Here is a 26,732-nt window from a genome sequence, read left to right on the forward strand (position 1 = left end):
ACGAGCGTCGCGCGCGCCGTACAGCGTTTTCGCAAACGGATTCGCGATCGTCTCTTCGTCGTAGGATAGTCGCGACCAGGAGCTGTTCGCGGACGGCGCGAACAACCGGAGCTCCGTGGGCCGCGAACGAACGATTTCTTTCCGCTTTCGTTACAGACCATCGCTCGTATATGTATGCCGGATTTACGTATTACCGAGCGATGGGGAATCCAACTTTGCGTTTACGAGAAACAACGATACCAGCGAGACGCGCGCTACTCGATCGTCGATGCGCGTCCGCGTAGATATCGGTGGCTTCCGTTTCCCATTTCCTCGTTCGAAGGTGGTAATCTACGATTATTTTCGATCGCGACGGGTCACCGACGCGTCCGAAATGCGTCCGCGTCGAAAACTCGTCGCGTACGTATAATATGTATGCGCGCGTGTACGGAGCACCGTCGCGCGACGATAAAGAGATTATTTCGCGTAACGCGGTTTACTCTCCTCGTCGAGTCCAAAATCCACGATTCGCGGGTTTCCGATCGTTTCCAATCGGCGATCGGAGCTGCGGTATTCGGACGAGCGGTAAGCGCACGACACAGCCGTGCGAAAATCGCGTACGAAATAATCGTCGATCGGAACAAAAGCGTTCTTCTCGATCGACCACGGCTCGTCGCTGCCCAATTCACGCGGCACCGTTGACAGGCCGACACACGCACACGTTTCCCTTGAAAAAGCCCAAACGAATATGAGAGCGAGTTCGCAAGATCGTTCACAGGAGCCGAATCTTCCGCGCTACGATGACCCGTCGACGAGATCATGAACGAACGACTCCGGTACAAACGAGCGCTCGTTCTCGTCCTCGCGGTCGTTCTTCACTCGTCCTTGCCCTGCCGCAGCTTCGAAATTTTCGTCGACGCCCCTAGGTACTCGTTTTTTCCTCCTTTAGCCTCTCGTAAACCAAAAGTTGCGTCGCGACGACCGACGTCTCGACGATTACGATCGAACGGAAGTTGCTCGCGACGCCGAAGTCTTCGACCGTTTTGCCGGATCCGCGATCCGACACCGAGGTCTTCCGCTGCGCACGGATCAGGATCGTTCCGTTTCCTTTCAGCGCTCCGGAGATCGATTTCGCGGAGGAGCAACGCGACGTCGCGGACTCTGCGATCGAGCGGATCTTCCAGAGCCCGAAGAACAGGAGGAACGCCGCGAGCGGGTCGAAGCACGAGATCGGAGCGGAGACGGCCGACAAGGTGGTCTCGCGACGATCGCCGGCGGGCGAGAACCTCGTTCGAGCGAAACGCGAGGGCGCGAGGACAGGGGGGGAACGGAAGGGCCCGAAGGAGGCCGCGAAGGCCGCGGAGAAGCGCTCGGTGGCCGGCCGATCCTCGCCGCGAGCCGTCCGAACGGCCCGAGTCGACCGATCCTCCCGGGACTACGAGGCCGGCCTCGACGACGGGTCGGACTACGCGGAGGAATTCGCGGACGACTCCGTCGCGGGATCGGACTACAAGAACGACGACTCGAAGCTGGCCGAGGACGGGTTCATCGATCGGGACGAGAGGTCGATCCTGTACGACGATCCGGAGGAGAAGGACGTGGCGAAGAGAGGCGTCGCCGGAGCCGAGGACTACGAGGAGCTGAACGATCGAGTCGACGAACCGGAGGATGGCATGGAGGATAGGGGTTCCTCGGAAGAAGCTGCGGAGAAGGGGAGAGCTCGCGGCGACGCCGGACTCGAGAGGGAGCACGCCTCGAAGAAGAGGGAAGTTGCCGCGGCGCCCTCGGGCTCGGATCCGGGCACGGCCTCGAAGAAAGAGAGCGCGGTGGCCGAGGACTCGGCTGGCAAAAAGGATTCCCGGCTGGCCGAGGATCGGCCGGTCGACGCGGAGAAGGAGGTAAAACTGGGCGAAGACCGGACCAAGCCGGACCGGGCGACGACCGGCGACGAGGCGGACCAGTCGAAGCGGAACGTCGTCGTCGACGAGTACAAGCCGATTCCCGACGCCGACGGTTCCAAGCTGGCTCTCCCGGCGAACGATCGGGCGCGGCTGGCGACGGAGGAGGCGAAAGCGCAGGATTCGAGCCCGTCGTGCGACAAGAAGGCGGCCGCCGCCGCCGCCGCCGACGACGAGCCGCCGGATCCGAGCGGAGCCTCGAAGCTCGAAGAAGCGAAGGTGGCCGAGGAGTTGGCACCGGCCGCGGTCGCGGTCGCGGCCAACGCCGAGACGAGTCCCGGCAATCCCGAGAACTCGATCAACCCCGACGGTCCGACGGCGGAACGATCGGCGGAACGGTCCGACAGGGACTACGAGAAGCGAGTCGAGGAACAGATCCAACGCAAGATCGACTCGATCAAGGAGGAGATCAAGCGCGAGATCGCCGAGAGCGAGAAGCTCGAGGAGATAGAGAGCAACAACGCCAAGTTCGACGAGCTTCTCGACCAACGAGAGGACGAGCAGGACGCCGAGCAGGAGCAGCCGGCCGCCGCCGCCGCCGAGGCAGGCACCGCGGAGAAGAGGGCGAATCCTTCGAAAAGGTCTGCCGCGACCTTGGACGGATCCCGGAAGGGAGCCAACGGCGACGAGCGATCGACGAAACGACGAAAGAGGCAGGACGCGGCTAGCTCGGAGAACGTCGGAAGCTCCGCCGGCTCGAGCTCGAAGCTGGCGAAGAAGTCGACCGGCGAGGGAGCGAGCGGGAAACGATTCGTCGCTCCGAGCCTCTCGGCTCGAGGTACGGACGCGATGGCGCCGAGAAAGCGCGACGCGCCGCGCGAAGCGTACCTCGTCGAGAGAGATCGAAGCAAGAGAAAGAGAAGAAGACGATCGAAAGAGTACGAACGGGGAAGCTCGCGGGAAGCCCTCAAGGTAGAGGACCGAATCGCTGTTTAGCGCGTAAGTCCGGCGACAGGACAAGGTTGTGTGTATCGAAAAACCGATCTTTCGAAACGTTCGTTATCGGCGTCGTTCGTCCCCCACAGGCTCGATCAGCCTCGCAGCCGACCGAGCTGGACGCCGCGTCGAACGGCGAGTCGAATTCCGTTGCTTCGTTGGCGGAGAACGCCGAGGAGGAGCTCGGTCCGTTGGCGAGCGAGTACGGAGAGGCTTTCGGAGGCCTGCAAGGAGAGCCTGGCCTGGCTCTGGCTCGGTTCAAGAGGATCAAACGGGTTCTGCGACCGCGATGACCTCCGAGGCCTGGCCGGATCCGGCGGGCGAAACGGGTGAATTCGCTCGGCTCGAGGGGTACGAACTTCGAGGACCGAGGAGAGCTCTCGCGTTTCGGCCGGAGAACGAGCACGGCGGCGGCGGCGGCGGGAAAGCTTTCGAGTCGCGTTCGCTGCGAATCGAAACGTCGAAGAGACCCGGGGACGCCCCTAGGCTCCGGCAGGCCGCGTAGTTTCCAGAGTCGTTCCGATGAATCGAACGCGCGTCCCGGCGCGTCCCAGAGGCTAATCTCTAATTTATACGTAGTCGTAAGCGATCGAAGCGTTCGACCGAGTCGCGGAGGACCGTCGTCGATCCCCGTGGCTACGAAACCGACCGTTGGCGATCCTGTTACGCGTTGCTCGACCCCCAACCCCCGCGCCAACGGGTCGGAACCCGTTATCTGCTCTCGTTGTACATAAAAAGAAAATAAAGTAAAAGCTTCGGCATCGAAACTGCCGGTTCTCCGGGTTGGATCATCGTTCACTGTATGGGAGGATAAAGCGAAGAAAATGGATGCGTGTGTGTGTGTGTGTGTGTGTGTCTGTCTGTGTTTACGTGAGAGTAAGAGAGAGAGAGAGAGAGAGAGAGAGAGTGAGAGGTGCCCAGGCAAATACACAGAGACGCATTCGTAGACGTTCAAGATTTAATAACAAAGATACGATTTAACACGAAGAAGACACATAGATCGTTAACCCTCTTTTTTGTGCGCTTACATTAACGGGAGGGGGGGCTGGGGTTGGAGGGGGGTGAGATCGACGTTGGTTCTCGGCACGAGCGAGCCCCGCCCTCCCCTGCTGTTATCATTATTTTCTCGGTTGTTCGTTCGTTTCGTTTGTTCGTCGTCGTCGTCGTCGTCGTCGTCGTCGTCGTCGTCCGACTCTCCTCGAATCGCCGTTCTACTTTACAACAATATGAAACAATTATTTACACGTCGACGGGCGATAGGGCCACGGTGTCGTGCGAGAAATGCCAAAGGTGTCCGTTCAACGTTTTCTACATTTTTCCCCAGGGTTCTCTTCTCCCGCAGAGTTTCCGGTCGGGGTCGAGGTCTCGCTACAAAAGGGCAACGATCGCGACACCTCGATTCCGACTCCGAGCTCGTCGAATCGATCGATCGATCGATTTTCCTTTTCCTCTCGCTTTTCGTTTCCGTTCCGTTCCGTTCCGTTCTGTTCCGTTCTGTTTTTAGTGTACGTCGATAGAGATTTTTCCTTTTATTTAAAAAAATCGATGTCTGAGAAATGGTGTTCACAATAATATGGTACAACAACGTAACGGCATTACAGACTTATCGATATTTATACGGTCTCTCTCTATGTATATATACATATATATACATACATATCGTACACGTGTATATATGTATGTACATACGCGCGTCGCGTGGGTTTGTTCTCGCGTGTGTTTCCTCGTATCCATTGTGTATGTGTGTGTGTGTGTGTGTGTGTGTGTTGCGTAGGGTGTTCGCGTGTTTGTGTAATAATAATAATAAAAATAACAGTAGTAATAATAATAATAATAATAATAATAATAATAATAATAATGATAATAATAATATAAGATAATTTCTGTTTACCACAATAACATGGCTATATACAAATATTACAAGGTTTCCTTCGTTCTTCCCCAAAAATTGTCGCACGTTCGATGCGAGCGCGTATCGAGCGGAGTTCGAACCGGCGGTGCTTCCACGGTTCGGTCCTTCCTCCCGTTCGAGTACGACGATCGATTCGGCCGCTTCCACCTTCGCACACCGTGCGGATCGATTCGACCCGGAAGCGAACGTTTCTCGCTTCTCGCTTCTCGCAGTTAAATTCGTCTCGTGAGTTTTTGAGTCGATCGAGCGGTCGAAAACAACCGCGCGTTTTCTAATAGGCGAATAGGCTCCGCCATATTCGTTTACCAACGAGTTGTCGGTAATCGCTCGCGACCAACGACGAGATACAAAAACGTGAAACGTTTTCCTTTGGCGCTCAAATCCGACAACGTCCCGAACAGTGTGCAAAAATTGAGAAGCCGCTCTCTTTCTCTCGACGTAGAAAGACCGTGCGTACTTAGATTTGTACGAGAGAGAGAGAGAGAGAGAGAGAGAGAGAGAGAGAGAGAGAGAGAAGAAAAGATAGAGAGAGACAGATTGGTAGAGATAGAATGTGTGTGTGTGTGTGAGAGAAAATGTCTTGAAAATGGCTCGCGACATTTCTACCTTCTACTCGACGCTTACGCTCGAAGCATATCGGTTTCGGTGATGCTTTGGTCGTTGGACGATCTCTTCGCGCCGAGAACTCGGATCCGAAAGATCTTTCGGAGCAGGATAGATTCTCCGACCTCGAAGAGACGTCGATCTACGATTCCGCTAAAAATTCAAGCCGAACGCGACCAACGCGACAACGGACAACGGAGTCCTTTCGAATCGAACTCGACCGACCGTCGCGGATCGCCGATCGACGAAAACGGCCGAATAGGCCGCGCCTCCTCGAGGCGAGGAAATCGTTCCTCGCACCTCCGAGAGTACGTTCACGTTGGAGCCAGGGTAAACGACGAGCGCGGAGAATCGATGCCGTCGTTTCGTACGAAAGCGTCCGCGTCGACGCGTTCCTCGATACACGGTATCGTTCTCGACGTCCAAGTCGGAAGATCGTTCGGATCGTTCTTCGTTCTTCGGTGTTCGGATTCCAACGCGAACGTATCCCGAGACGTCGGCCTCGAAGACGAAGCGCGCGTTCCGAGCGGTTCGCGGTCGGCGCGACGGCCTCGGAGAAGAGGCTCTCCGACGACTCGAGATCCGAGCGATCGAAGCTATCGGACTCGAGACGAGGGTAAAATTGGCTCGTCGACTCGCGTTTCGAAAATTCGGATCCGGAGCGACGGCTCCCGATCGATTCGTCGTCGTCGTCGTCGTCGTCGTCGTCGTCGTCGTCGCCGCCGCCGCGATTCGACGAGAGAGGGTTCCGACGTCGAGCGACGTTAAGTACTACCAACGGTTTACAAAAGAGGGAGAGAGGGAACGCCGCGGAAAGACCGAGAGATCGATCCTCTCTTCTCCGGAGCAAAGAAATCGACGCTCTCTCGACACCGGCTCTCTTCTCGAGTCCCGATAGCGGCCCGTCGGGTCCAACTCGGTCGCGCGGTCGCGTTATCCCCTCGGTATCGCGGTTCACGGTCTCAATTATCTTTACGATCTAGAGCGACGAACGTCCACGCGCTTTGGCACAGTTTCGCGTTTCTCGACGAGAGCTTTCGCGAACGTTTCCGCGGGGGAAACCAACGACTCGAAGGGAAGAGGCGATTCCGAGATCTCGCGAGCTACCGCGCGACCCGCGCGATTCTCCGTCCAGCGACATGGCTTCGACTCCGCGAACACCCCGGCAACGATCGGATCGTGCCGGACATCGGACAACCTCCGATCCCGATGCCAACCGCTCGCGTCGCGCGTTGCGCGTCGCGCGTCTCGCGTTTCCAGGTCCACGCTACGGAAAGGTTTTACCGCTTTTCGGAGATCTTATTTCCATTAGGATTCTTCCGTCGTTCGTAATTTTGTTTTTCCTACGATGGCTGGACGCGCGAATCGTGGCTACAGAATTTGTTTTCCGTCGTGGTTACGCGAACGGTGTTTCGAGAACAACGACGATGGGCAACGACGCGCGAACGCGGACAGCGCGCGAGCTCCGTGGAAACGACGAGGCGGGGCGAGGCGAGGCGTAAACTTTGCGAACAACTTTCGACGACGATCGCATCTCGATTCGTGACTCTATCAAATTCAATTAGTCGGAGCTCTCTTCGCAGAGATCGATATCGCGCGAGCGCGATCGTTCGATCGAACTCCGCGTCGCCGCCGAGACAACGGGGCCTTCGCGAACCGATCCTGTCCAGGAAATTTCGAAACTCGGACGATCGCGATCGTTGGCACCTCGAAACGCGCGCTTCCGTTGCCGCGTCGAAGCTCGCGAGCGGCGCTCGGACAAAGATCGGATTTCGCCGCTGCGCGCGTACAGGGTGTACGGTACGCGGACGTCGCGTCTCCACGTCATTTCCGTTTCTCCTTTATACATTTCTCCTTACACGTATACCTTTTAATCGAATTATTCTAGAACGCGTTGCCGCGTTGCCGCGTTGCCGCGCGGCGGCCCGCGGGATTTATTATTTCAACGTTGTCGTACAAAGAGTACAGCGTATTACTTTCAGAAAACAATTGACGAGCGTCGCGGGCTCTCGACCCCCTACGCGTTCTCGTTCCAGCGTTTCCGTTTCACCGTCGAGAAAGGCCGGCGCCGTCGAAGAACGAGGGAAACGTCGAATCGATTCCGTATCGTATCTCGCGAGTCGCGACGCGCGATGCCGCGCGGTGACCTCTTTCGGAGGAGCTGTTTCTTTTCGATCGTTTTCGCGATCGCGTCGATCGAGAACGGTTTCGACAAGGCTTCGTCCGCCCGTTTACTCTGCGACGGGCAAACGTTTGGAACGAAACCAAAGAACGAAATCGACGCGAAGCGAATCGATGGGTACATTCTGTTCGAAATCCCAATTACCGAGTCCGATGCGGTATCGCGATTACAATTTTCTAATTGAAGTTTGAACTTGCGAATCCAGGCGACGGAAACCGAAACCGAAACCGAAACCGAAACCGAAACCGAAACCGAAACCGAAACCGAAACTGCATCCGCGAAAAGGATCGCCGTGGCGAGCGGCGGTTCCAATCCCGAGGGAATTTTGCTCGACGAAAGAGAGATCCCGCGGCGAAAACGAGCTCGGAACGCTGGCCGGTGCGCGGTCGAAAGCTTCTCGATCTTTGTACTCCGTCTTCAACCGTCTCCGTTCGACGCGCCGATTCGGTCGAATTCCGTCGAGCGTTTTTCTTTCTAAACGATATTCCGTTACCGAACGATTCGCCGTTGCGGAACGCGGTTGGACCGTGGCGGTGGTCGAGGAACGAACGGAACAACCGGTCGCGATTAATCGACGGCGAAGAAAAGATCGAGGTAGCTCCGAGTCGGCCAACGTTCGCGGCGGAGCGACGTTCGATGGGCGGTGTCGCCCTTCTATCTCGCGTCGATATCCGAATCGGTCCGTATCCGAACTCGCCCTACGATTCTCGGGTTCCTCGATCGAGTTGCACACGCTCTCGAGTACTCCGCGCGTACGCTTTCTCGCAATTCGTTTACATTCTCGTTCCCGTTCTCGTTCTCGTTCGTCGATATCGGCTAAACGTTAATTTCTGTTTTTCTCGCCTAAACGGTAGATCGTTTTTTACATTACTAGAATCGTATATGACAAAAGCATGTATAAATCAGTAGACGTTTTGTTTTGTGCTTCTTAGAGATCATACATGATACAATGTACAAAGTAGTATAAAATAAAAAAAGGGTTAATAAAGATTTGTATTACTTAATCCTCGATCAACGGTTTATCACGAACGGGTCTGGTCGCCGGCCGGACGCGTCCAGCGGGAACCGGTTTCCGGTTTCGTCACGGTCTCGCTAGGGGGACGACGCGACGACGTTTACTCGAACTCGGGACGAGTCGCGCGCGCGCGCGCGCTTTTCTCCCGCGACGTTTTACCGGCGACCGGTTCCCGTTGGAGGCGTTCCATCGACGATCGCGTTCCGACGATCGAGCCTCGCAGCGCCGCGCCGCGGCCCGTTTGTCTCGAAAGTGCCCCACAGAATTGGTTTCCTCGCGACACCCGGGACACGTCAGAATTTGTATTTCCCTAGGTAATATAGTCGGCGCGCGATTCGCAAATGAGTAAAGTGTTCTCGCCTTAAAGTCGATCTAGCCTAAAGTGGGCCTCGGCGCTGGGATCGGATATGACCATGTTCGGGTCGGTGAGCATTTGGAGACCGTCGACGTCGATGGGATCGAGGCCTTGCCTCAGAGCGTCGTCCGATGGGAAGAGATCCGGGTCGAAGTCGCCCATCATCGCCGTCCCGAGGTCCTTCACGAACTCGGGATCGTCGGCGCCCGAAAAGTCTGCAACCATTTTCGCCGAACGATCTCGTCAATTACGCGCCAAAGTACGCGCTGGTCTCGTTTCGGTCCAATTCGGTCCGTTCTCTCCCCGATTCCTTCGAATCCGAATCTGGCTGGAAGTCCTCGAAAAGGGTCGTTGTTCTGTGCGGAACAAGGTCCCTTCTGCGAACCAACGCCTCTTGGGAGACCGAGACCGAGACCGAGACCGAGACCGAGACCGAGACCGAGACCGAGACCGAGGCCGCGATCGCGAATTTCATCGCCAAGTTTCGTCGGGAATTTGATCGCGAACGCGATCGCGGGAAACCCACCGGTAAGAATGATCGTCGGCGTGTTCGGTGTCTGCGGCGTGAGCTGCTGCGCGGTGGTCGCGTTGGTCGAGCCGGGCGTCGTAGGTTGATGATAAGCCATTTGCGGGCTCGTGCTGAAATAACCGGCGTCTCCGCTTCCCAATTCACCTCCGACATTTATCACGTCGTTCTGCAAAAGAAATTCGGACGGACCGGATCAGATCGTCGTTCCGATTACGCGTACCTCGGAAATGCCTCGATACGATACGTCTACGGTATAATGCCTCGACGAGTCCGCGAGAAGAGACGGCGAGAAGAGAGACGAGCGATCGATGTTCGCGGAGAAGATCGACGGAGGAATAATTTTGTCGTCGAAGAAATCCCGAGCGAGAGGCTTCGTTCTCGTCGTCAACGGTCGCGCTCGCGCTCGCGCGCGGCAGGTGTACAAATTCCATGCAAGTTTCTGCTTTATTTTCCTTCCAAGATTTCCTTTATTAATAGTCGCGGCAGGCTAAAAGTAACGCGAACGAGATCGAAATTCTGCGAGAGAGCCTCCGCTTCGTTCTACTTTTAAGATCCCTGCAACCTATAAATGTAATAACGCGGACGCCTCGCGTGGGAGTCGAGCTAAGACCGTCGACATTTTTTCATCCCGTTCGACCGAGAACGCCGCGGCGCGATCGAAGCCGGCCGATCGAAATTTCATCGTTCGTCGGCACCTTTCGTCGGCACCTTTAGTCGGCACCTTTAGTCGGCACCTTTAGTCGGCACCTTTCGTCGGCGAAAAACCTCGGAAACGCTCTTTCTCACCTGCGCGTAGGTCGTGGTGTGGTTCGGCGATCCGATGTACGATCCCATTGCGTTGGTCGGCACGGGGGTGTCCATCTGAAGTTAGAAAAGAAAAGAAAAACGAGAAGATAAAATCGAGCGAACGAACGCCGACGGCGCGGCGCGGAAGGCGTCGCGTCGACGGGCCGCCATTCCGGTGTGGGCGAAAGGGGGTATCGGGCTGTGGATATCCATGGGGTTCGATCGAATTGGAGGAGCAGTCGGGAGATTCGCGGCCGATCGCGCGCCGCCGCGATTACCTCGGCAGATTTTCGTTCCTCGTTCGATTCGAATCGCAAAGTCGGGGACAGAGGGTGGACCGAGCGTGGACCGAGCGTGGACCGAGCGTGGACCGAGCGTGGACCGAGCGTGGACCGAGCGTGGACCGAGGGGGCGGCCCGTAGATGCTGGCCGATGCTAAGGGGCGGAAGAAAACGAGGGAAGCGGAGAAACAAAAGGCGAAGCGAACCGTGAACGGTTTTGTTCGCAAAAGGATCGGTTTCGGTTTCGGATTCGGGTTCTCGGGGCTGCTTCGCGTCACCCGTTACCGCATCCCTATTCCCCGGGCCGGTTCTCCTCGTCGCGGCGGCCCTGTCGGCCGAACAGGAACCATCTTCTTGGTCTCTCGCGTCGCCCGATCCGCTGCTTCGATTTGCGAACGCTGCCGTCTCGATCTTTGTCTCCGTTTCGGCTCGTCTCGGCTGCGAGAGGTGTACTCGATCCAACCGGTACTCGATCCTCCGGGCCGTGTTTCGTCAACCTATAGGCGACTCTCGCGCGTTTTCGTTGCTCCGCGTCGAATGCGACAAATAATTTGGTAACCGTTGCCGCTATCGTCGTCGTTCGAACGCGAGAGAGTCTCGAAAGGTTTTTTTCTCGAAAGGAAACTTTCGCCAAGGAAGTCGGGAGAACGAATACGGATGAGCGGCAGCGGAATCTTCGCGTTATCGGCGACGGGTCGGTGGACGTTCGCCTCGGCGATAGCGGACGGACTCTCGCGAGACCGTAACCGAGCGTCCTTACGGTTCGTTTCTCGCCGATATCCGTAAACCGAGAGGTCGTTTCGCAAATTTCGTATGCGAAATCGATCGCGTCGGCGGATTCCGCATCGAGGACGGCCGAAAGGCGAACAGACGGAGCCGGAGAGGAAGAGGGAGAGGGAGAGGGAGATGACGGAAAGGAAGACGAGAGAGAGAGAGAGAGAGAGAGAGAGAGAGAGAGAGCAACGAAAAAAAGAAACTCGGAAAGGGGAAAGCTCGCGAAGAAAATTTAGCGGGGCTGGTCGTTTGGCGGGGATCGATCGTATAGAAAAAGAGCGAATGCTTTGAAATAGTTTAGCTTAGCACAAGGGCGTTGTTTCACCTCTATCTGCGTGGTCCAACCAAGTTCCATGAGCTGCTGCGCGAATTGCGGCCAATCCTGACGGATGCGGGCAACAGATAAACATCAAGGCTTAACATTTCAGTGTTACGCGGAACGAGACGTTGGAGAATGAGAGCCGGGCGAGAGCGAGTCGTTCGCTTTCTCTTTTCGGGAAGAAAAAGGAAACGGCCGGCGCGTCTCGGACGCGACGAGATTCGAAGTCGCGGCAACTTCGCCAGAGTCCGGCGATCGGGACAAAGAGAGAGGTCGCGCGGCCCGAGATCGTTCTCGCGCGAGGATCGCGGAATCTCGCCCTTCGAGCGTCGTCGAACGATTTCCGAGCGGAACCGAGTCGAATCGGATCGATGCCGGAGGAATCGTCGACGTCGTCTCGCGGCTCGTCGAGCCTTTCCGAAGGAAACTCTGTCTCGGATCCTCGTTCGCGAAAGCTCGGAGGGAGGATCGACGAGACGGCGAATCGAACTCGTTTCGATCGACGGCGTTCGGACCGATCGGAGAAACCGGGAAACTCTCGCGCTCCGTCGAGAGCTCGCGAGAAACGGTGGTCGGGGACGACGAGCGAACTCTCCTCGCGAGCCGGCGATTCGAGATTCGCCGCTCGACACGGCAAGACGACGTCTAGACGCTCGACGCGAAACGACGCGTGGGCGAGAGCCGCGCCGGAAGCGGCGGAAACGGCGGCCGCGGATTCGAACGATCTCGGGGGGTGGGCGGGGGCCGAACGAGCATTCGGAAGGAGAGAACGTTCGTCGAGAGAACGCGGAGCGGAACGCGTTGCTCGCTACGATCGAGGCTAGAAAGAGAAAGAGAGAGAGAGAGAGAGAGAGAGAGAGAGAGAGAGAACCGAACCGCTGGAGCGTCGCCAAGTTGCGAGCGATCGAGAGCGAGCGAGTCCTCGCTCCGGTGTACCGGAAACGACGACGTCTCGACGTTTTCTACTAACCATCGTGAATTGCTCAAAGTCCTGTTGAAGGGTTGCCGCCTGCGCCTGGTTCAGGAAGTAGGTCTGGTCGAGGCCGTCCGAAGTCAGGTTCGGTGGACCGGGGTGTCCCGTCGGACTGGGCGGCGCCGACGGGTTGTTGCTGTAACTCAACGGGCTTCCCTGCAATCCGCGAGAAAAACAGCCTTTAATCGTTTCGAGGAGCGGACGAGCGACGAGCGACGAGCGACGAGCGACGAGCGACGAGCAACGTCTCTCCCGCACCGATCGGCGGAACGCGCTCCCCTTTCGGGCTATCGCCGGCCGCATCAATCTCGGCCGACGCCGACGCAGACTTGGAAAGTTCGCGGAACGGTCGAGCTTTCCGCGCGTTCGGCGTTCCGACGAGTCGACGTCTTTGTCGCGAGTTTGTCGCGAGTTCGTCGCGAGTTTGTCGCGCCTCCGCGCTCGAGACGAGGTCGCGCGGCCGAGTCCGGCGCGTTCGGACGAGCCGGTCGAAGGTCCGCCGATATGCTCACCTGAACGGTTAGACTGGGCGACGACTGCGGCGACGGCCTGTTCACCTGCTGCGAGGACCTGTACGAACCTAAGTTGTGCTGCTGTTGCTGCGTCTGCGACGACTTCTGCGCAAAATCAAATTTTTCAGATCCTCTTCTCCTCTACCCTCGCGCTCTTCCGCTCGAAATTCCGACGAATCGTATTTCTACGGAAATCTCAACGATCTCGTTGAAAACGCGCGTCGAGATTTCCGAGAGACCACCGGGAGGGTGTCGTCTTCCGTGGATCGGACGACGTCGAGCCCGTTCTCGTTCGTTCGAGAAGCCGACGACGCTTCGTTCGTCGATCCACGGAATTCGGGTGGGATCGCTCGAAATTGGAAGACGCGATAAAGGAAGCGCGAAAGATCGCGCCGCGATACTAACTGGACTTTGCGGTGGCACGGGACTGTGCGGTTGCTGATAAATGTAGTGGCCGGCCGGACTGTGGGACGTCGCCGTCGGCGGCGGCGGCGGCGGCACCGGTTGTTGCGAATAGCTCTGAGGATCTTGTTGCGAAGTACTTGTGCTGTTTTCCAGCGCCACACCCTGTTTCACAGCCATCGCTATTAACGATCGGTCGCCGTCGGTGACGGCTTTCTCTTCTTTTCTTTTCTTTTCTTTTCTTTTCTTTTCTTTTCTTTCCTTTACCTTCCCCTTTCCCTTTCCCTTCCCTTTCTTTTCTTTTCGTTCGTTCTTTTTTTTCAGTTTGTTCGCACAGCCAGCCCGAACGGGATGCGCCGAGCCGCGGAGCGAGTTCGCGAGAGAGTCGATCTCCAACGTCGATTCGGAACGTTCGAAATCCCGGAAGCGGTTTGCCACGGTCGAGAGAGAGAGAGAGAGAGAGAGAGAGAGAGAGAGAGAGGCGAGAGCGACGGATCTTCGTCGCGGACGGCGCGGCGAGCGGCGAGCGTGGTCGATTTTCTTCGAGCCGTCTCAAGTTTTTTCAAAGTTCGTCTCCGTCGGTAGCGATAGTTTCAAGACAGCTCGGCCAGTTTTCTTTTCGATCGGTTTCGTTTACTCTGCTTTTAGCCCAATTCGATGAACGAAAGTCCGGGCGACGAGAATTGGAAAAGAAAACTATGGGAATAATATAACCGCGGACGTTTCGCGGCATCCGAGGGACAAATTGCTCGGGGGACCCGTCGCTCGACTCGCCGGCCGGTTGTCGCTATTAACCGTGCTCTCTCCCTCTCTCGAACGGTTATCTCGTTCGCCGAGCCGAGCCGAGTCGGCCGCGACTTTTCATCCGCCGACGATCTTTCGCTCGGAATCGAATCCGTCCGGTCCGAAATTCCGTGGCTCGCCGAACGACCGACTTCGCGTCTCGCCTCGTGCCGAGCCGCGAGCGTCGCTTCCCACGTCCCGACGCGTACGCCGAACGAACCGTCGTCCCCGCGTGTTCGACGAGCTTCTCGCTGTACGATATACGCGTAACGAGCGAAACGACGGAGACGGGTGGAGCGAGGGGAAAGACTCGTGGAACGAATGGCGGAGTTCGACGAAAGAATAGAACGAGCAACAACGTACGGAGCGAGACGCGATTCGCGATCGAGGCTGAGAAACGATCGCAACGTTTTCTCTCTTACCTGAAAATTAGCGCGAGGCTTTCGCCGTTCTCGCGAGTCGCTCCGACGAATCGAACCAAAAATAATACAGGGTATAGCCGCGACGAAAAATAAAAACGTTCGCGCGTCGCTACTAACCTTACACTTGTGAAGGAATCTAGAGTTAACGGGCACTGATAAATGGTTCTGCAAAATAACAAACACAAAACAAAACGCTACAACAAAGGCAAAATAAAAAAAAAGGTGAAACGAAAGTAAAACATGGCCGCTAAAGCAGACGGAAAGACGCGGAAAGAAAGACGGGCGGAAAGAGAAAAAGAGAGAGAGAGAGAGAGAGAGAGAGAGAGAGAGAGAGAGGGTGGGTGCGAAGAGGGGTGGGAGGAGGGGGGGAGGTGAGAGAGGACGCACGGTGGGCCTGGAACGCGCGCGGTCGGTTCGAAGAGGACGGAGAAAGAAGCTGCAACCGTTCTTTCGCCGCCCAGTCCTCTCGCGCGTCGAATCGAATCGAGTTTCCGCGGAACGTTAATTTCTTCGGTCGATCGCTCGCGACACCGGTAGATTTTCTCTCGCGCTTTGCCAACCACTGGAAACCCGTTACCAAGTATTTTACGTTTTCTCGAGCGATCGACGAAGATTTCTCGCGATCGGAGAAAACGCGATATAGAATTTACAGGACCGCGCGCTTCTTACGCCACGGCGCGGCGCAACGAGGTTTCGACGTCGGATCGAGTCGCGTCGGTTGGTTTCGCGACGCGTCCGTCGGCTGCGAGCGCATCGGCGTTCTCCGACGACGCGTAAACTCGACGCCGGTACCGAGATCGCAAGGATATTTACGTGAGCGCTGGTCGAATTTTGATCCTGCGAAAGAGACACCGTCCCAGCTCGAGCCAAGCCGGTCGGCGACAGGTTCGCTGGGCTGCTCGTTCGAGGACTCTGGAATATACCCGGCGATACGACCATTTCAGAAATCAAATAATCCGTATCGATGCTCGAATAACAACTACCTACCCTATTGGCTTTCGCACCGCGCGTGCACGCGAACGAGAGACGCTGCTCTCGAGACTTTACCTGTGCCAGCGTGCGCGGATAGACGGGGAGGGGAAGACGAGACGAGACGAGGCGAGACAAGGCCGTCGAAAACCGACAAAGACCGACAAAAACAGAAACTGGGAGAAAGAGAGAGAGAGAGAGAGAGAGAGACAGAGAGAGAGAGAGAGAGAGAGAGAGAGAGAGAGAGAGAGAGAGAGAGAGAGAGAGAGGTATACTATAAAAGCGAGTCGCAAAGAGAGAAAGAGCGACAAGGGTATAGCGAATGGCCGATCGATCGGTGGAGCGAATATCGCATATTTTCACGCGTGCCGGGCTCGACTCGACTCGACTCGACTCGCGACGCGAATTACGCGGTCGAAAGGCAAGGCGAAGCGAGACCGCGTTGAAACGCGTTACGACGTTCCATCGAACAATCCTTTGTCTCCGGTTTTGAGATTCGAGAATCGAAGTCGGCGTCGAAACGGTTTACGAAACCGATGACTCGTTGTCCGAGGTATTTATACTAGAAGCAAAAAAACCAAGTATCGATCGTTGCCGTACTTTCGAATCGTTGGCAACCTAAATATCCCGGAGTTTCCTATGAATCATCGCTCGGTCAGCCTCCGAACCGAGAAACGGTTTTCCGCGCGGCGCGCGACGGAAGCTTCCTCGCGCGCCTCTCGACGATTCGAAAGACCGGTGTGGACGCGAATTGGAAAGGCGAAGGCGAAGACGAGTCGTCGAGAAACCTGCGCGACCTCGCGTCCAAACGACTCGGGCATCGGGTCGACGCGTACGGAGCGTCCGGATCCGTTTTTATCGGTCTCGTCGATTTTAACCGGCTTCGAACTTTCGCGCGCGAACGTTCGCGATCGAACGAGGAAATTTCGGGTTCCAAGGTCTCGCGGAAACCTGTTTTCGATATTCTATGCTCGGCGGTAGCCCGACGAACGTTACCGGATCGTTTCTAGAAAGCGAGTGGGAGAAAAAGAGAGAGAGAGAAAGAGAGAGAGAGAGAGGGGGGGGGGAGAGCGAGGAGAGGAACGCGCGGATCGCGAAACGATCGGCCAGACTCACGTTGCTAAACGGCGTATTGCTCGAGTGATCCTCCTGGTCCAACGGGGTGTGAAGAGGCGACGTGAAGTTGACGTTGCTCAGGTCCGGCAACGATCCCGTGTTGTTTCCTATGGGGATTTGCTGTCCAGGCGGCTGGGAACTCGGGTATATGCTGCGGGCAAAACGAGGAAATTCGTTTAACGGTTCGGCCGCTCGCGCGACATCGAGGCAAAATATCCCGACGAAGAACGCGAACAGAATTTTCTAACGAGCGATTCGAATCGGACACTTCCCTTCTGGATATTCGCGCGTCGGCGCGAACGTCGACGATTAAAACATAAATTATCTTCTCGCGAAAGCGTCTCCGATCGCTTCGGCCACGAACGACGCGTCGTCGGATTTTACAAAATCTTTCGATTATCTTTCGGAAATTATAGCTTTTTAGCAAACCGCGTCGATCGACTTTGGGTTTCTCGCCGAAAAAACGCGACCGTTTTCGGTCGCCGCTAAAGAGGCCGAAACGGACTCCGTCGTATCGTCGTCGTCGACGAATCTCCGCGCAAATATCCGCGGTGTACCGGCGAGCCGTTACGTTTTCGAGAGACCGAAATACGCGATTCGGAGTTTAACGATCGATCGATCGTTCGCGGCTGCGGCCCGGGAACCGAGAGCAGAGAACGGAGGACGGAGGAAGGAGGACGGAGGACGGAGGACGGAGGACGGAGGACGGAGGACGGAGGACGGAGAACAGGGGACGGAGGACAGAGGCCGGACGGCGTCCATTCTAACCGGGCGTCTAAATAATGCATGATAATGCGCGAAGGCTCGCGACAATGGAACAAGTGGTACCATCGGATACGAGAGAACACGAAGGAGGGGGGAATGGTCGACGATTCCGGGAGAATCGCGAAATTTCCGCGCTGCTCTCGACGAACGTCTCGAGTTCCAGCAGATCGCGTTCTTCCTGTCCAGGCGAGAAAGGTGAACACTCACTTGATCCCGGGTACTCTGGGCATCTCGCAGGACGATCTCGGTCGTTGCATGAATCCGTGGTGCAGGTCTGGGTTGTCGCCCCCGGATCCGCTCATCGTGTGCTGATCTGTACGGCAAACGAAGCAACAAAGAACACCGTGAAATCGTTTTACGTCGAAACTTTCGACGTTGTTTCGATCGCGCTATCCGTTGCCGTACCCGCCGGTCGACTTCTTTTTCGCGTTGCGCGACGTTCGATCGTTTTCGCAGATTTTACACGGTCGGTGGAACAGCGATTCGTTTCGAACGGCTCGAATGTCGAGGCGCGCGTGGCATCGTTTCGCGGCAGCCGCGCGTTCGCGGACGCGATTTATCGGCGCCGCGAGACGCGGAGCGCGCGGATCTCGAGCATACGAGCCGAGTCGGGGCGTCCGATTTCGCGACGGCAACGCGACACCGTGTAACGCTGCTCGGTTGCGTTGCCGCGGGTATAACGTTTCGGTTCGGATCCCCTCGTGTCGCCGGCCGGTGTCCGGATCGAGAGGGAATCGTCGGAAGCGCGAGCGCCGTATCCCGACCGCCGACCGCCTATTCCCGAGCGACCGGAATCGGAAAACCCGCCCGATCGGGGTCGACGACCGGTTCCGAATCGCACACGAGTTTCCGCGATTCCGACGCGCGAACACGAAAACGATCGTTCGACGACGATCGGCGAAAAGGTCTACGATTTTGGAAGAACGTCGAGCGCGGGTTGCGACGGGTTTCGAGCGGAAGCAAGGAAAATTATTGAATCTTTTTCCGGATTAGCCATGGAATAATATATTTGCAGCGGAATTAATTTCCATCTTGGAGAGCGAGAGGGAGAGGGAGAGGGAGAGGGAAAGAGAGAAAGAGAGAGAGAGAGAGAGAGAGAGAGAGAGAAAGAGAGAAAGAAGGCGAGGTCCGACCTTCGACCCCGAACGAGACGAACGAGTTACCTCGCCGATGGGATATGGCGGTAGCCGACTGGCAGGCTTCGTTCGCGCTCTGATGCAGGGCCGAGTCCGAGTACGTTCTCCTCCAGGTGGTGTCCGGCGTTGGTGGAGACAGATAGGAGACGCCGCTGTACGGCGAGGTGTCGTGCCTCTTCTCCATCGGACGCGCCCGCATCGGGCCTACTCCCATGTTTTTGCTCCTGTCGTTGTTGCGGTACACCATGTTTTGCTGCATCTCCTCCAGGTTGCTCAGCGCCGTCTGAAATCAACAATCGCGCGATCAATCCCGAGCATTCGTTTCGCGCTTTCCGGTGTCGCGGTGTCGCGACGCGCTCGATCGTCGCCTACTATTTCTTCGCGGGCCGTCGGCCCGTCTTCGATCTCACAGCGCGCGCGCCTCAACGGCGACGGCTGGAACCGGACGATAGGAAAAACGGGGTCGGTTTTGGTCGGAAAAACTGTGCGGTTCTGACGCAGTTGCGCACGCCAAAATAACGTCCGATCGAGCGACGAGCGATTTTCTCCTTTCGCGAAACGAAAGATCTACCGCGTATAGCGTACGCGTTGCGCGAACGCCAAAATTAAAAAGCCATCGGAGGGTGAATCGTGTACCGCGTATACCGTGTACCGTGTACCGCGCACCGTGTACCGCGTACCGTGTACCGTGTACGCAACAGATACGTCCGTCTCGGATCGTTATCGTAATTCCGAGGTATAATTTGCGAACGAACACCGGGTAATCTCGTCGGAGATATCCAGGATATTGTTGCAATCCAAATTGCTGGGAAGACTTCCTGTCTCTCGATTGGTAGCGTGCACAAACTTCGTCGGAACCAACGTCGCAGAACGTGACAGAACTTATTCGCGAACGAGTTACATCCTCGGACGCGTTCCACCCGCTTCTCGATCGTTTATTTCGATCGCGCGAAGCGGCCGGATACCTCGCCGAACGTTCGGTACTTTGCATCGCGCGCGACCCTCCAAAAGCTACCGGCCGATACACGTTCGCTGTAATCTGAAACTCGCGAACGCGGACCATCGACTCGAATAAATTGTCCGAGGCTCGTTTCTACGGATTTCGCATCGTACGCGCATCGATCGACGAATCTCGGTTGGCCGCTGCGCCCCGCGTCCTCCGTGTCACCCGTGTATCGTGAGAATTCGAAAATCGCGAGATCCCGGACCGATCGACGCGGAAAGCGCGCGGAAGGCGTCTGCGAGATAATTCGAGGCTTCCTCGCGGGGCCGGGCTTCGCGATCGCGTATAATATCAGGCTGGTCCGCGGTAATCCTCGATCCCCGCAATCGTATTAGATAACGTCGGATCGAGCACGGATTCGGCCCGACTCGGCTCGGCTCGGCAGCGAATCTCTCGTACACGCTCGACTAATTTTCGGTCGTCGCGAGAGCTGCGAGAGAGAGAGAGAGAGAGAGAGAGAGAGAGGCGCGCTCCGTTCGAGTACGAAAGGCGAGAGAGAGAGAGAGACGCCGCGCGATCGATGACGATACTATAATTAAAGTATCCTTCGACGTTTCGTTCGGAAACAAGGCGCGCGGAGGAGCGTCGCGTCCCGTCGCGTCCCGTCGCGTCCGTCGCGTCGACGACAGGCGCCTCTCCTTCCTCGACGACGCGCGACGCTCGCAGAGCGACTCGGAATGAGAATACGCGATTTATAGCGCATCGAGATAAAAACGAAGCGGCCGTGAACGTGGACGCGGAACCGCCGCGAGCGTCGCTTCTAATAGCCGCTACCGATAGCTCGCGGACGTTTATTCGTGGCTCGTAGGTTCGAGTTTGACCCGGGACCGGCCCGATCCTATCGCCCGACTCAAATTTCCGGTCGGACGAGTTCCTCGCGTATTCCGGCAAAGCCGAATTATTTTCGAGAGCGTCGCGATACCCCGTTGTCATCGATACCGAGCTCGCGACGCTTCCAGCGCTTCCGTAACGTTCGGCAACGTCCGTTGAAAACGAGCCTACGCAGGGAATGCAACTTGTAAAAATTGTCGCATCGAATTCGTCGGTTGAACGCGTTCGCCGTCGGCGTCGCGATCGCGCGATCGAATAACGGCGAGTCATCGGCCGATGGGCTCCGTTCGCGGGAGATAAACAACCGGTGGGTGGAGGCGGAGAGGGTGGTGGAAGTTCGCGATCCGTTATCGATGAAAATCGTTGGACGTCGCGCGAGTCCAGAAGCCGTCGAGACGGAGCGTCGACAGAAGCGTCGTCGCGTCGTCGCGCCGTTTCCGAACGCGAGGGGACGAGACGCGACGAGGCAAGAGCCGACGCGTTTTATTAATTATAACACCGAACATCGCCGCGCGGCGCAAGGTTCAAGGAAAACCGCATTCCCCGCGCGGCGCGATCCTATTTGTAAACGACAAACGACAAACGGCGAACGACACGGGACGAGCGGACGACCGTGCGCGAGCGTGTCCGCGAATAATTTTCTTCGAAAGATCGCGTTCGTCGGACGTCCGAAATGCCTCCGATTATTATTCGTAAGCGGTTTTGGGCCGTTGATCTCGCGCGAGTTCCAAGACGCGACGCGTTTCGAACAGAGACGAATTCGATCGGACGATAAAACACGGATCGGACTTCTCGGTCTCGATCCGGCGTAGCAGCGACGCGACAGCGGCATTCCGCTTCGCGATTCGCGCGCGAGCCTCGTGGAAATCTCGCGAGACGGCGCTGCGTCTTCGCGCGAATAAAGCGCGCGTAAACTCGATCGTCGCGATTTGGCAGCGAATCGCGGAATCTCTGCGTCGAGCCAACGGCAACCGGACGGTAGAGACCGAGAGTCGCGAGTCGCGAGTCGCGAGTCGCGCGGGGAGTCGACGGGAGAATCGGACGATCGAATCTGAATCGCGATCTCGTTGTCCTCCGATGGTCGCGTCGACTCCCTTTTATACCGGTTGCCGCCAAGTGTAAATTTCGCTTCTTTCGAATGGAAATCGGCAGCGCGAGGTGTACAGCGAAACGCGCGCTCTCCGAAATATTCCATCGAGATCGAACGTTTGAAAAGTTTTCGATTTTCTGCGCGAAACCGGTCGCGCCCCTCGCATTTCCTGCGGGATGCGAACAAAGATCGCGAGAGAATTCGGGTACGATAGGAGCTACCGATAATTCACGGAATCCGAAAAACGAGGCGAGGCGAGGCGCCGCGACGCCACCCGTCGCGTCGCATCGCGCGTCGGTCGTTCGAGCGGCTAGTCTCGCGGTCGCGACGATCGGGCTTGCCCGTACCTTTCCAATTTTAGCATCGCAAGAATTGTATGGCATAACGATATATTTTTAGTCGGTACACAGAGCGGCGAGTACGCGGCTTCGAGTGTCGTCGGCGGTCCCAACCACGCTGTAAACACATGGGCCGGGTACCGGGAACCGATTCCATCGCGACACGTGCTCCAACCGCGAGTCGTCGGTGGCTCGGCTTCCCAAGGAAACACGCCTGGCGTTCTCGACGTAAACGATCGCGATATTCTAGTCGATGAAACCGTATTTCGCGTTTACAACGACCCTTCGAAGGAAATCGGAGAAATATCGAGCATAGAGAAACCCATGAGGTGGCGAATGGTTCGCAGGAACGTGTGCGCGTCGAATGCTCGGCGCGAGATCGAACGCGGAAAAACGCGCAGCAATTTTCGCACCACCGCGCCGTCGCGCGTCGCCCGCCACCCGTCGTCCCGTCGCCCGTCGCCCGTCCAACAATAAGTCTAAACGAACGAATCGAGTTAGTCCGCGAAGGCAAGTTAATAAGCCGGTCGGCCGGTACGAACCGGTATGAACCGTGGGTTAAATCGTCTCATTCGTTGCTCGCAATTAGCGCGATTCCACGGTTGTCGCGCGATCGAGATCGAGATCTGCCGGGACTACAAGTTACGCCGGCCCGAAATCGTCGCGGCTCCGTTTCGTCTCGACCGAGAAACGCTGCTCCTATTAGCGGGAGCTTTCCCTTCCGATAGGAAACTCGTCGTTCGTCTATAAATTCGTCCAGCCGATGCAACGTTTCCCAGCGTAATCTCCATTAGGGAACGAGCACTGTCCTCGACGAGAAGCAAGCTTTCGTATCGTACGATTCGATCCTTCTTAGGACGTACGGCGACCCCCCCCCCCCCCCCCCCCGATATTTCTGGCCCGCTTCGTAACCCGCGTCGCGATCCCTTTTCTTTCCTCTCCTCTCCTCTCCTTCCTTACCATCCTTCGCCGTACACGAGCATTCTCCTCCGTTTCTCCGCATCGATCCGCATCGATCCGCTTCGATCGTATTTTGCACCGTCGTACGGCATTCAATTTCTTCGATCTTTTTCGAACGAACGATCGAAATAAACGGAGTTCGAGGCAACGCGCGTGGGTCAGTTCGCGGTCACCCGCGAAGATCGGGTGCCGCTTTCGAGATTAACGACCGCCGAAAGCGAATCGTGGACGAGCGATTCTCGATCGAGGCGATCGAAGCGTCGATCGATCTCTGACTCGGGGCGAATCGACTCCTCGAAAGCAAGAGGATGCCGCGCCGGGTCGCGCCGTGCCGCGTCGTCGCGTCGGATCGTTCGATAACCAACGTCTACGAAATATTGATTCGAGTAGCAGGAAAGTGCAGAGAGCGCGCGCGATGGTCCGCGACGAAAGAAATCGAGCAAACTGAAACGTGCTCGCGCGCTCCCCGGTTCGTTCGCCATCGGCGATCGAAGCGCGTCCGGTCGCGAGGTCGGGGAGCGAAGGGTCGAACTCGCGAATTCGCTATAGTCCCGATAAAGAGATCGAAGCCGCGGTATCGCGATCTCCCGATACGCGAGGCCCCGTACGATCGAATCCGCGACGCCGGGAATAGCTCGCGTTTCGTTTTAAACCGCGCTCCACGGAAATAGTCTCGGCTCTCCGGTTCGTCGTACGGTCATTTTTTCAAAGTCGGGAGACGAGAGACGAGAGAAAGGGAAAGCGGGACCGACGCGCGGGGTTTCCCGTGGGAGAGACGGCCGCGAAACAGTCGGTCTTCGGTCTTCGGACGTCGGCGAAGAAATTTCGCGACCGTTCTCGGTTGCTGCTCGCCATGTGTCGTTCGAGCACGATTCGCACGGCTATTACCTAATATCTGTTGAATTATACGCAGTAAACAGGCAGCGTTTCTCCCACGGTTCGGTTCACGGACGACACCTCGTGGATCACCGCGTGGGAAATTCGCGGTTTCTCCGCGATCTCGCGTGCGCAGGAAAACGCGGACGCGACCCATCGATTCCGATGCGAAAAATTGATTTTCGGCTTCGATCGACGACCGGGCGAACGGCTGGCAAAAAATGCAAGGTCCGAAGCGCGACAACGGTGGTCTTTGGACCGCGTTATTTAGGCGACGCGACGTCTCGTTTTCTGGCTACGATCATGGACAGAATACTCGGCGCCGAACACCGTTTTTTCTCGTCGCGTGGGTGTCGTCGGGATTCCCGCTCGCGCCGCGATAATCCGCAAATTGTTTAGCGTTAGGCGACGATTGGACCGGGTCCAACCGGCTAATTTACGATGCGCGCGCTCACCGCGCCAAGCCGGGCCGCGGCCGCGTCGAGATCGTTACGATCGGAGGGAAATGTTACGCTCGCGAAACAGAGATCCCGAAATTCGCGAACAACGCGGCTTATTTTTTAACGCTCTCTTCCGACCTGCTCGGTTCTTCTCCCGCCGCCTCTCTCTCTCTCTCTCTCTCTCTCTCTCTCTCTCTCTCTCTCTCTCTCTCTCTCGGCTCTGTTAATAATAGACAAGTTTCGAGAGGCGGGTAAACGGCTCGTTAGATTAATCCAAACGGATTTCTACGTCGATCTGCATTGTTCCCTCGAAAGGGCCGACAGCGTGCAACGACGCGACGCGATGGAAGGAAATTAAGCGTGCCCTTCCTCTCGGCCCATTAAGCCAGGCGATGGACGCGGTTGATACCGCCAACCTCTTCTTTCAAACGACGAGCCGGTTAACGCGTTTCGGCGAGCGATACGCTGTAAACTGTAAACACCTCGTCCGCGGTGGCATCGAACGATCGGGTAAAGGATACGGAGGACGGACCTCGACGCGCTCGCCACCGGCGTTCGGCTGCGCGGATCGGATCGATCGTTTTCGCCGAAAGCATCGTTACCCTCGAATTTTTTCGGCAAAGTTAGCTTCGACGAAAGTAAAACTGCGCGCGATCTGCAACGAACGTGCAACGGAAACGGTAACGAAAAGGAAAACGAAAAGAAAATCGAGTCTGCGCGGTCGGCAGGTGGAAAGACGATGCGCGCGCGCGCGAACCCTTTTCCTCGGCGAGCCCGAGCCCGAGCCCGAAACAGGCAAATTCAACGGTTATTATATAGACGTAACTCGATTATCGATAATACGGCGATGCATTTGCGTTCCAATTAGGAAAATGGAGAGAGACGGGACGAGGACGTGGCGCGTAGAAGCCTCCGTGCTCTCGCTCCCATCGGGTTACGACGCGACGCGATGCTCGCTACGTACGACCGCAGTCAAGATTACGAAGTAAATTATCAAGGGACGCGGTAAACGCGTTCCCCGACAATGTCGTCGCGAGACGTTCCGTGCGTCGCAACAGCCGAGCGCGTCGCGTCGTTTCGATCTCGGCCATCTCGGTCTCCGGAGCTCTCGTCCACGACCGCGATTATCCCGCGGCATCGGCGAACAGAGATTCGTCGGTTCGCGAAACATCGACGCGCTCGTCGCCGCGATAGATTCCTCGAAATCGAAACGATTCGGTCGATCGCGCGATAACCTTGGTCCGCCGCGTTCTTCCAATCTTCTTAAAACATTCGCAATTTCTTCTCTTCGAGATCATTCTCGTCGTTCTTTCGATCCGTCCTCGTCGAGCCACGATGCGTCGAGCACGGATCGATCCGGTTCTTCCTACGCTATCTTTCCGAGGCGACGATTCGGTTTTCTTCGGATCCGAAGTTACCGTCGGACGCGTACGATCGACCGTACGAAAACTCGGCAGTTGTTTTTCCACGGCGACCGACGGTCTAGCAACGAAAGACTGTCGCGCGAGGATTCGAGAACAACGAGAAAACACGGGCTCGGACGTAACTTCGGAATTGGAACTCGACGAGTGCTTCCGAACTTTTATCGGGACTTATTTTCAGCGAGCTCGCGATCCACGGCGCGGCGCGGCGCGGGTTTCAAGAGGTTACACCGTCTGGGGCCGCCTCGCCGCGCCGCGTCTCGTCTCGGCTCGTCTCTGCTCGCCTCGCCTCGTCTCGCCTCGCCTCGCCTCGCCTCGCCGGATCGGTATAATCCTACCGCTATTTGCATACGGTAATATGCAAAATGTGTATCGGCAACTCGGGCAGTGACGATGCAAGAATAACCTCGCCGGCGCCTTTTTTACAACGCACGCATACTTCGAGGACGCGATCGCGCGCGCGCGCCGTCGAGCCAACGCGAACGGGTCTCTCGCTTCGAACGATCGCGCTCGGTCCGGTATCGCGTCGAGCGCGCGAAATAGAAACGAGGCTGTAAACGATTGTCTGCCGGCTATGAAATGGAAAGGCTCGGCGCGTGCTCGGTACTCGCCACCTGCGAGAAACAAGAACGTAGCTCCAACCGGGAACACGAGTCCGATTAACGAGCGTTCCGGATAGTTCCACCGGAGAGTGGAACGAACCGTTTATCGGCGGCGAGAGCGAACACGGCGGACGTGGCGGTGTTTCGATGCGATAAAATAAAATCGTAGAAAAAAATGGCTCGGTCCGCAACGAGTCGGTCCGCGAACGGTAGCGATTTTTGAAACGTCGATACACCGGCCGACGCAACCTCCGCGCAGTCTTCCCTCGTCCCTCGAGACGTCGAGACGCGAGTTGGAAACGTCGCGCGCGTATGCGACGACCGGATGCAAAAAGCGGACGCCGCGTCGGTAGTCGCGTCGCTCGATGCAACATCTGGTTAAACGGAGCCGACGCCGACCAAGGAAAACAATGTACCCTCGACAAAAATTGCCGGAGGACGGGTTCCCGGTACCCCGGACTCGC

The 26,732-nt window shown here is 56.9% G+C and overlaps 2 protein-coding genes across 9 annotated transcripts in view; one reads left to right on the forward strand and one right to left on the reverse strand.

Annotated features, from left to right (window-relative positions):
• The first annotated feature begins 57 nt into the window (after positions 1 to 57).
• LOC117218976 (uncharacterized) lies at positions 58 to 5,294 on the forward strand. The gene is made up of 2 exons (XM_033467767.2): positions 58 to 905; positions 1,094 to 5,294. Exons 1-2 carry the CDS (start codon positions 799 to 801, stop codon positions 2,871 to 2,873), a joined length of 1,887 nt encoding a protein of 628 aa, XP_033323658.2. The 5' UTR covers positions 58 to 798; the 3' UTR covers positions 2,874 to 5,294.
• Positions 3,814 to 26,732, reverse strand: part of Crtc (CREB-regulated transcription coactivator) — a 47,823-nt gene continuing 24,904 nt past the window's right edge. For 2 of the 8 annotated variants that reach the window (XM_033467766.2, XM_033467760.2), the window contains 11 exons: positions 18,735 to 18,990; positions 17,779 to 17,884; positions 16,807 to 16,957; positions 15,535 to 15,633; positions 13,520 to 13,681; positions 13,115 to 13,219; positions 12,600 to 12,758; positions 11,636 to 11,692; positions 10,256 to 10,330; positions 9,467 to 9,635; positions 3,814 to 9,155 (listed from right to left, as the gene is read on the reverse strand). In XM_033467766.2, coding sequence (XP_033323657.1) covers positions 8,947 to 9,155; positions 9,467 to 9,635; positions 10,256 to 10,330; positions 11,636 to 11,692; positions 12,600 to 12,758; positions 13,115 to 13,219; positions 13,520 to 13,681; positions 15,535 to 15,633; positions 16,807 to 16,957; positions 17,779 to 17,884; positions 18,735 to 18,990 — 1,548 coding nt within the window. In that variant the 3' untranslated portion in view covers positions 3,814 to 8,946. Of the gene's footprint in view, positions 9,156 to 9,466; positions 9,636 to 10,255; positions 10,331 to 11,635; positions 11,693 to 12,599; positions 12,759 to 13,114; positions 13,220 to 13,519; positions 13,682 to 14,838; positions 14,887 to 15,534; positions 15,634 to 16,806; positions 16,958 to 17,778; positions 17,885 to 18,734; positions 18,991 to 25,480; positions 25,559 to 26,732 lie in introns of those variants that run through there. The other 6 variants (XM_076520344.1, XM_033467762.2, XM_033467761.2 and 3 more) reach the window with 6 other exon arrangements.

The sequence above is a fragment of the Megalopta genalis genome, chromosome 3 (genome assembly GCF_051020955.1).
Source record: "Megalopta genalis isolate 19385.01 chromosome 3, iyMegGena1_principal, whole genome shotgun sequence".
Classification (NCBI taxonomy): Eukaryota; Metazoa; Arthropoda; class Insecta; order Hymenoptera; family Halictidae; genus Megalopta; species Megalopta genalis.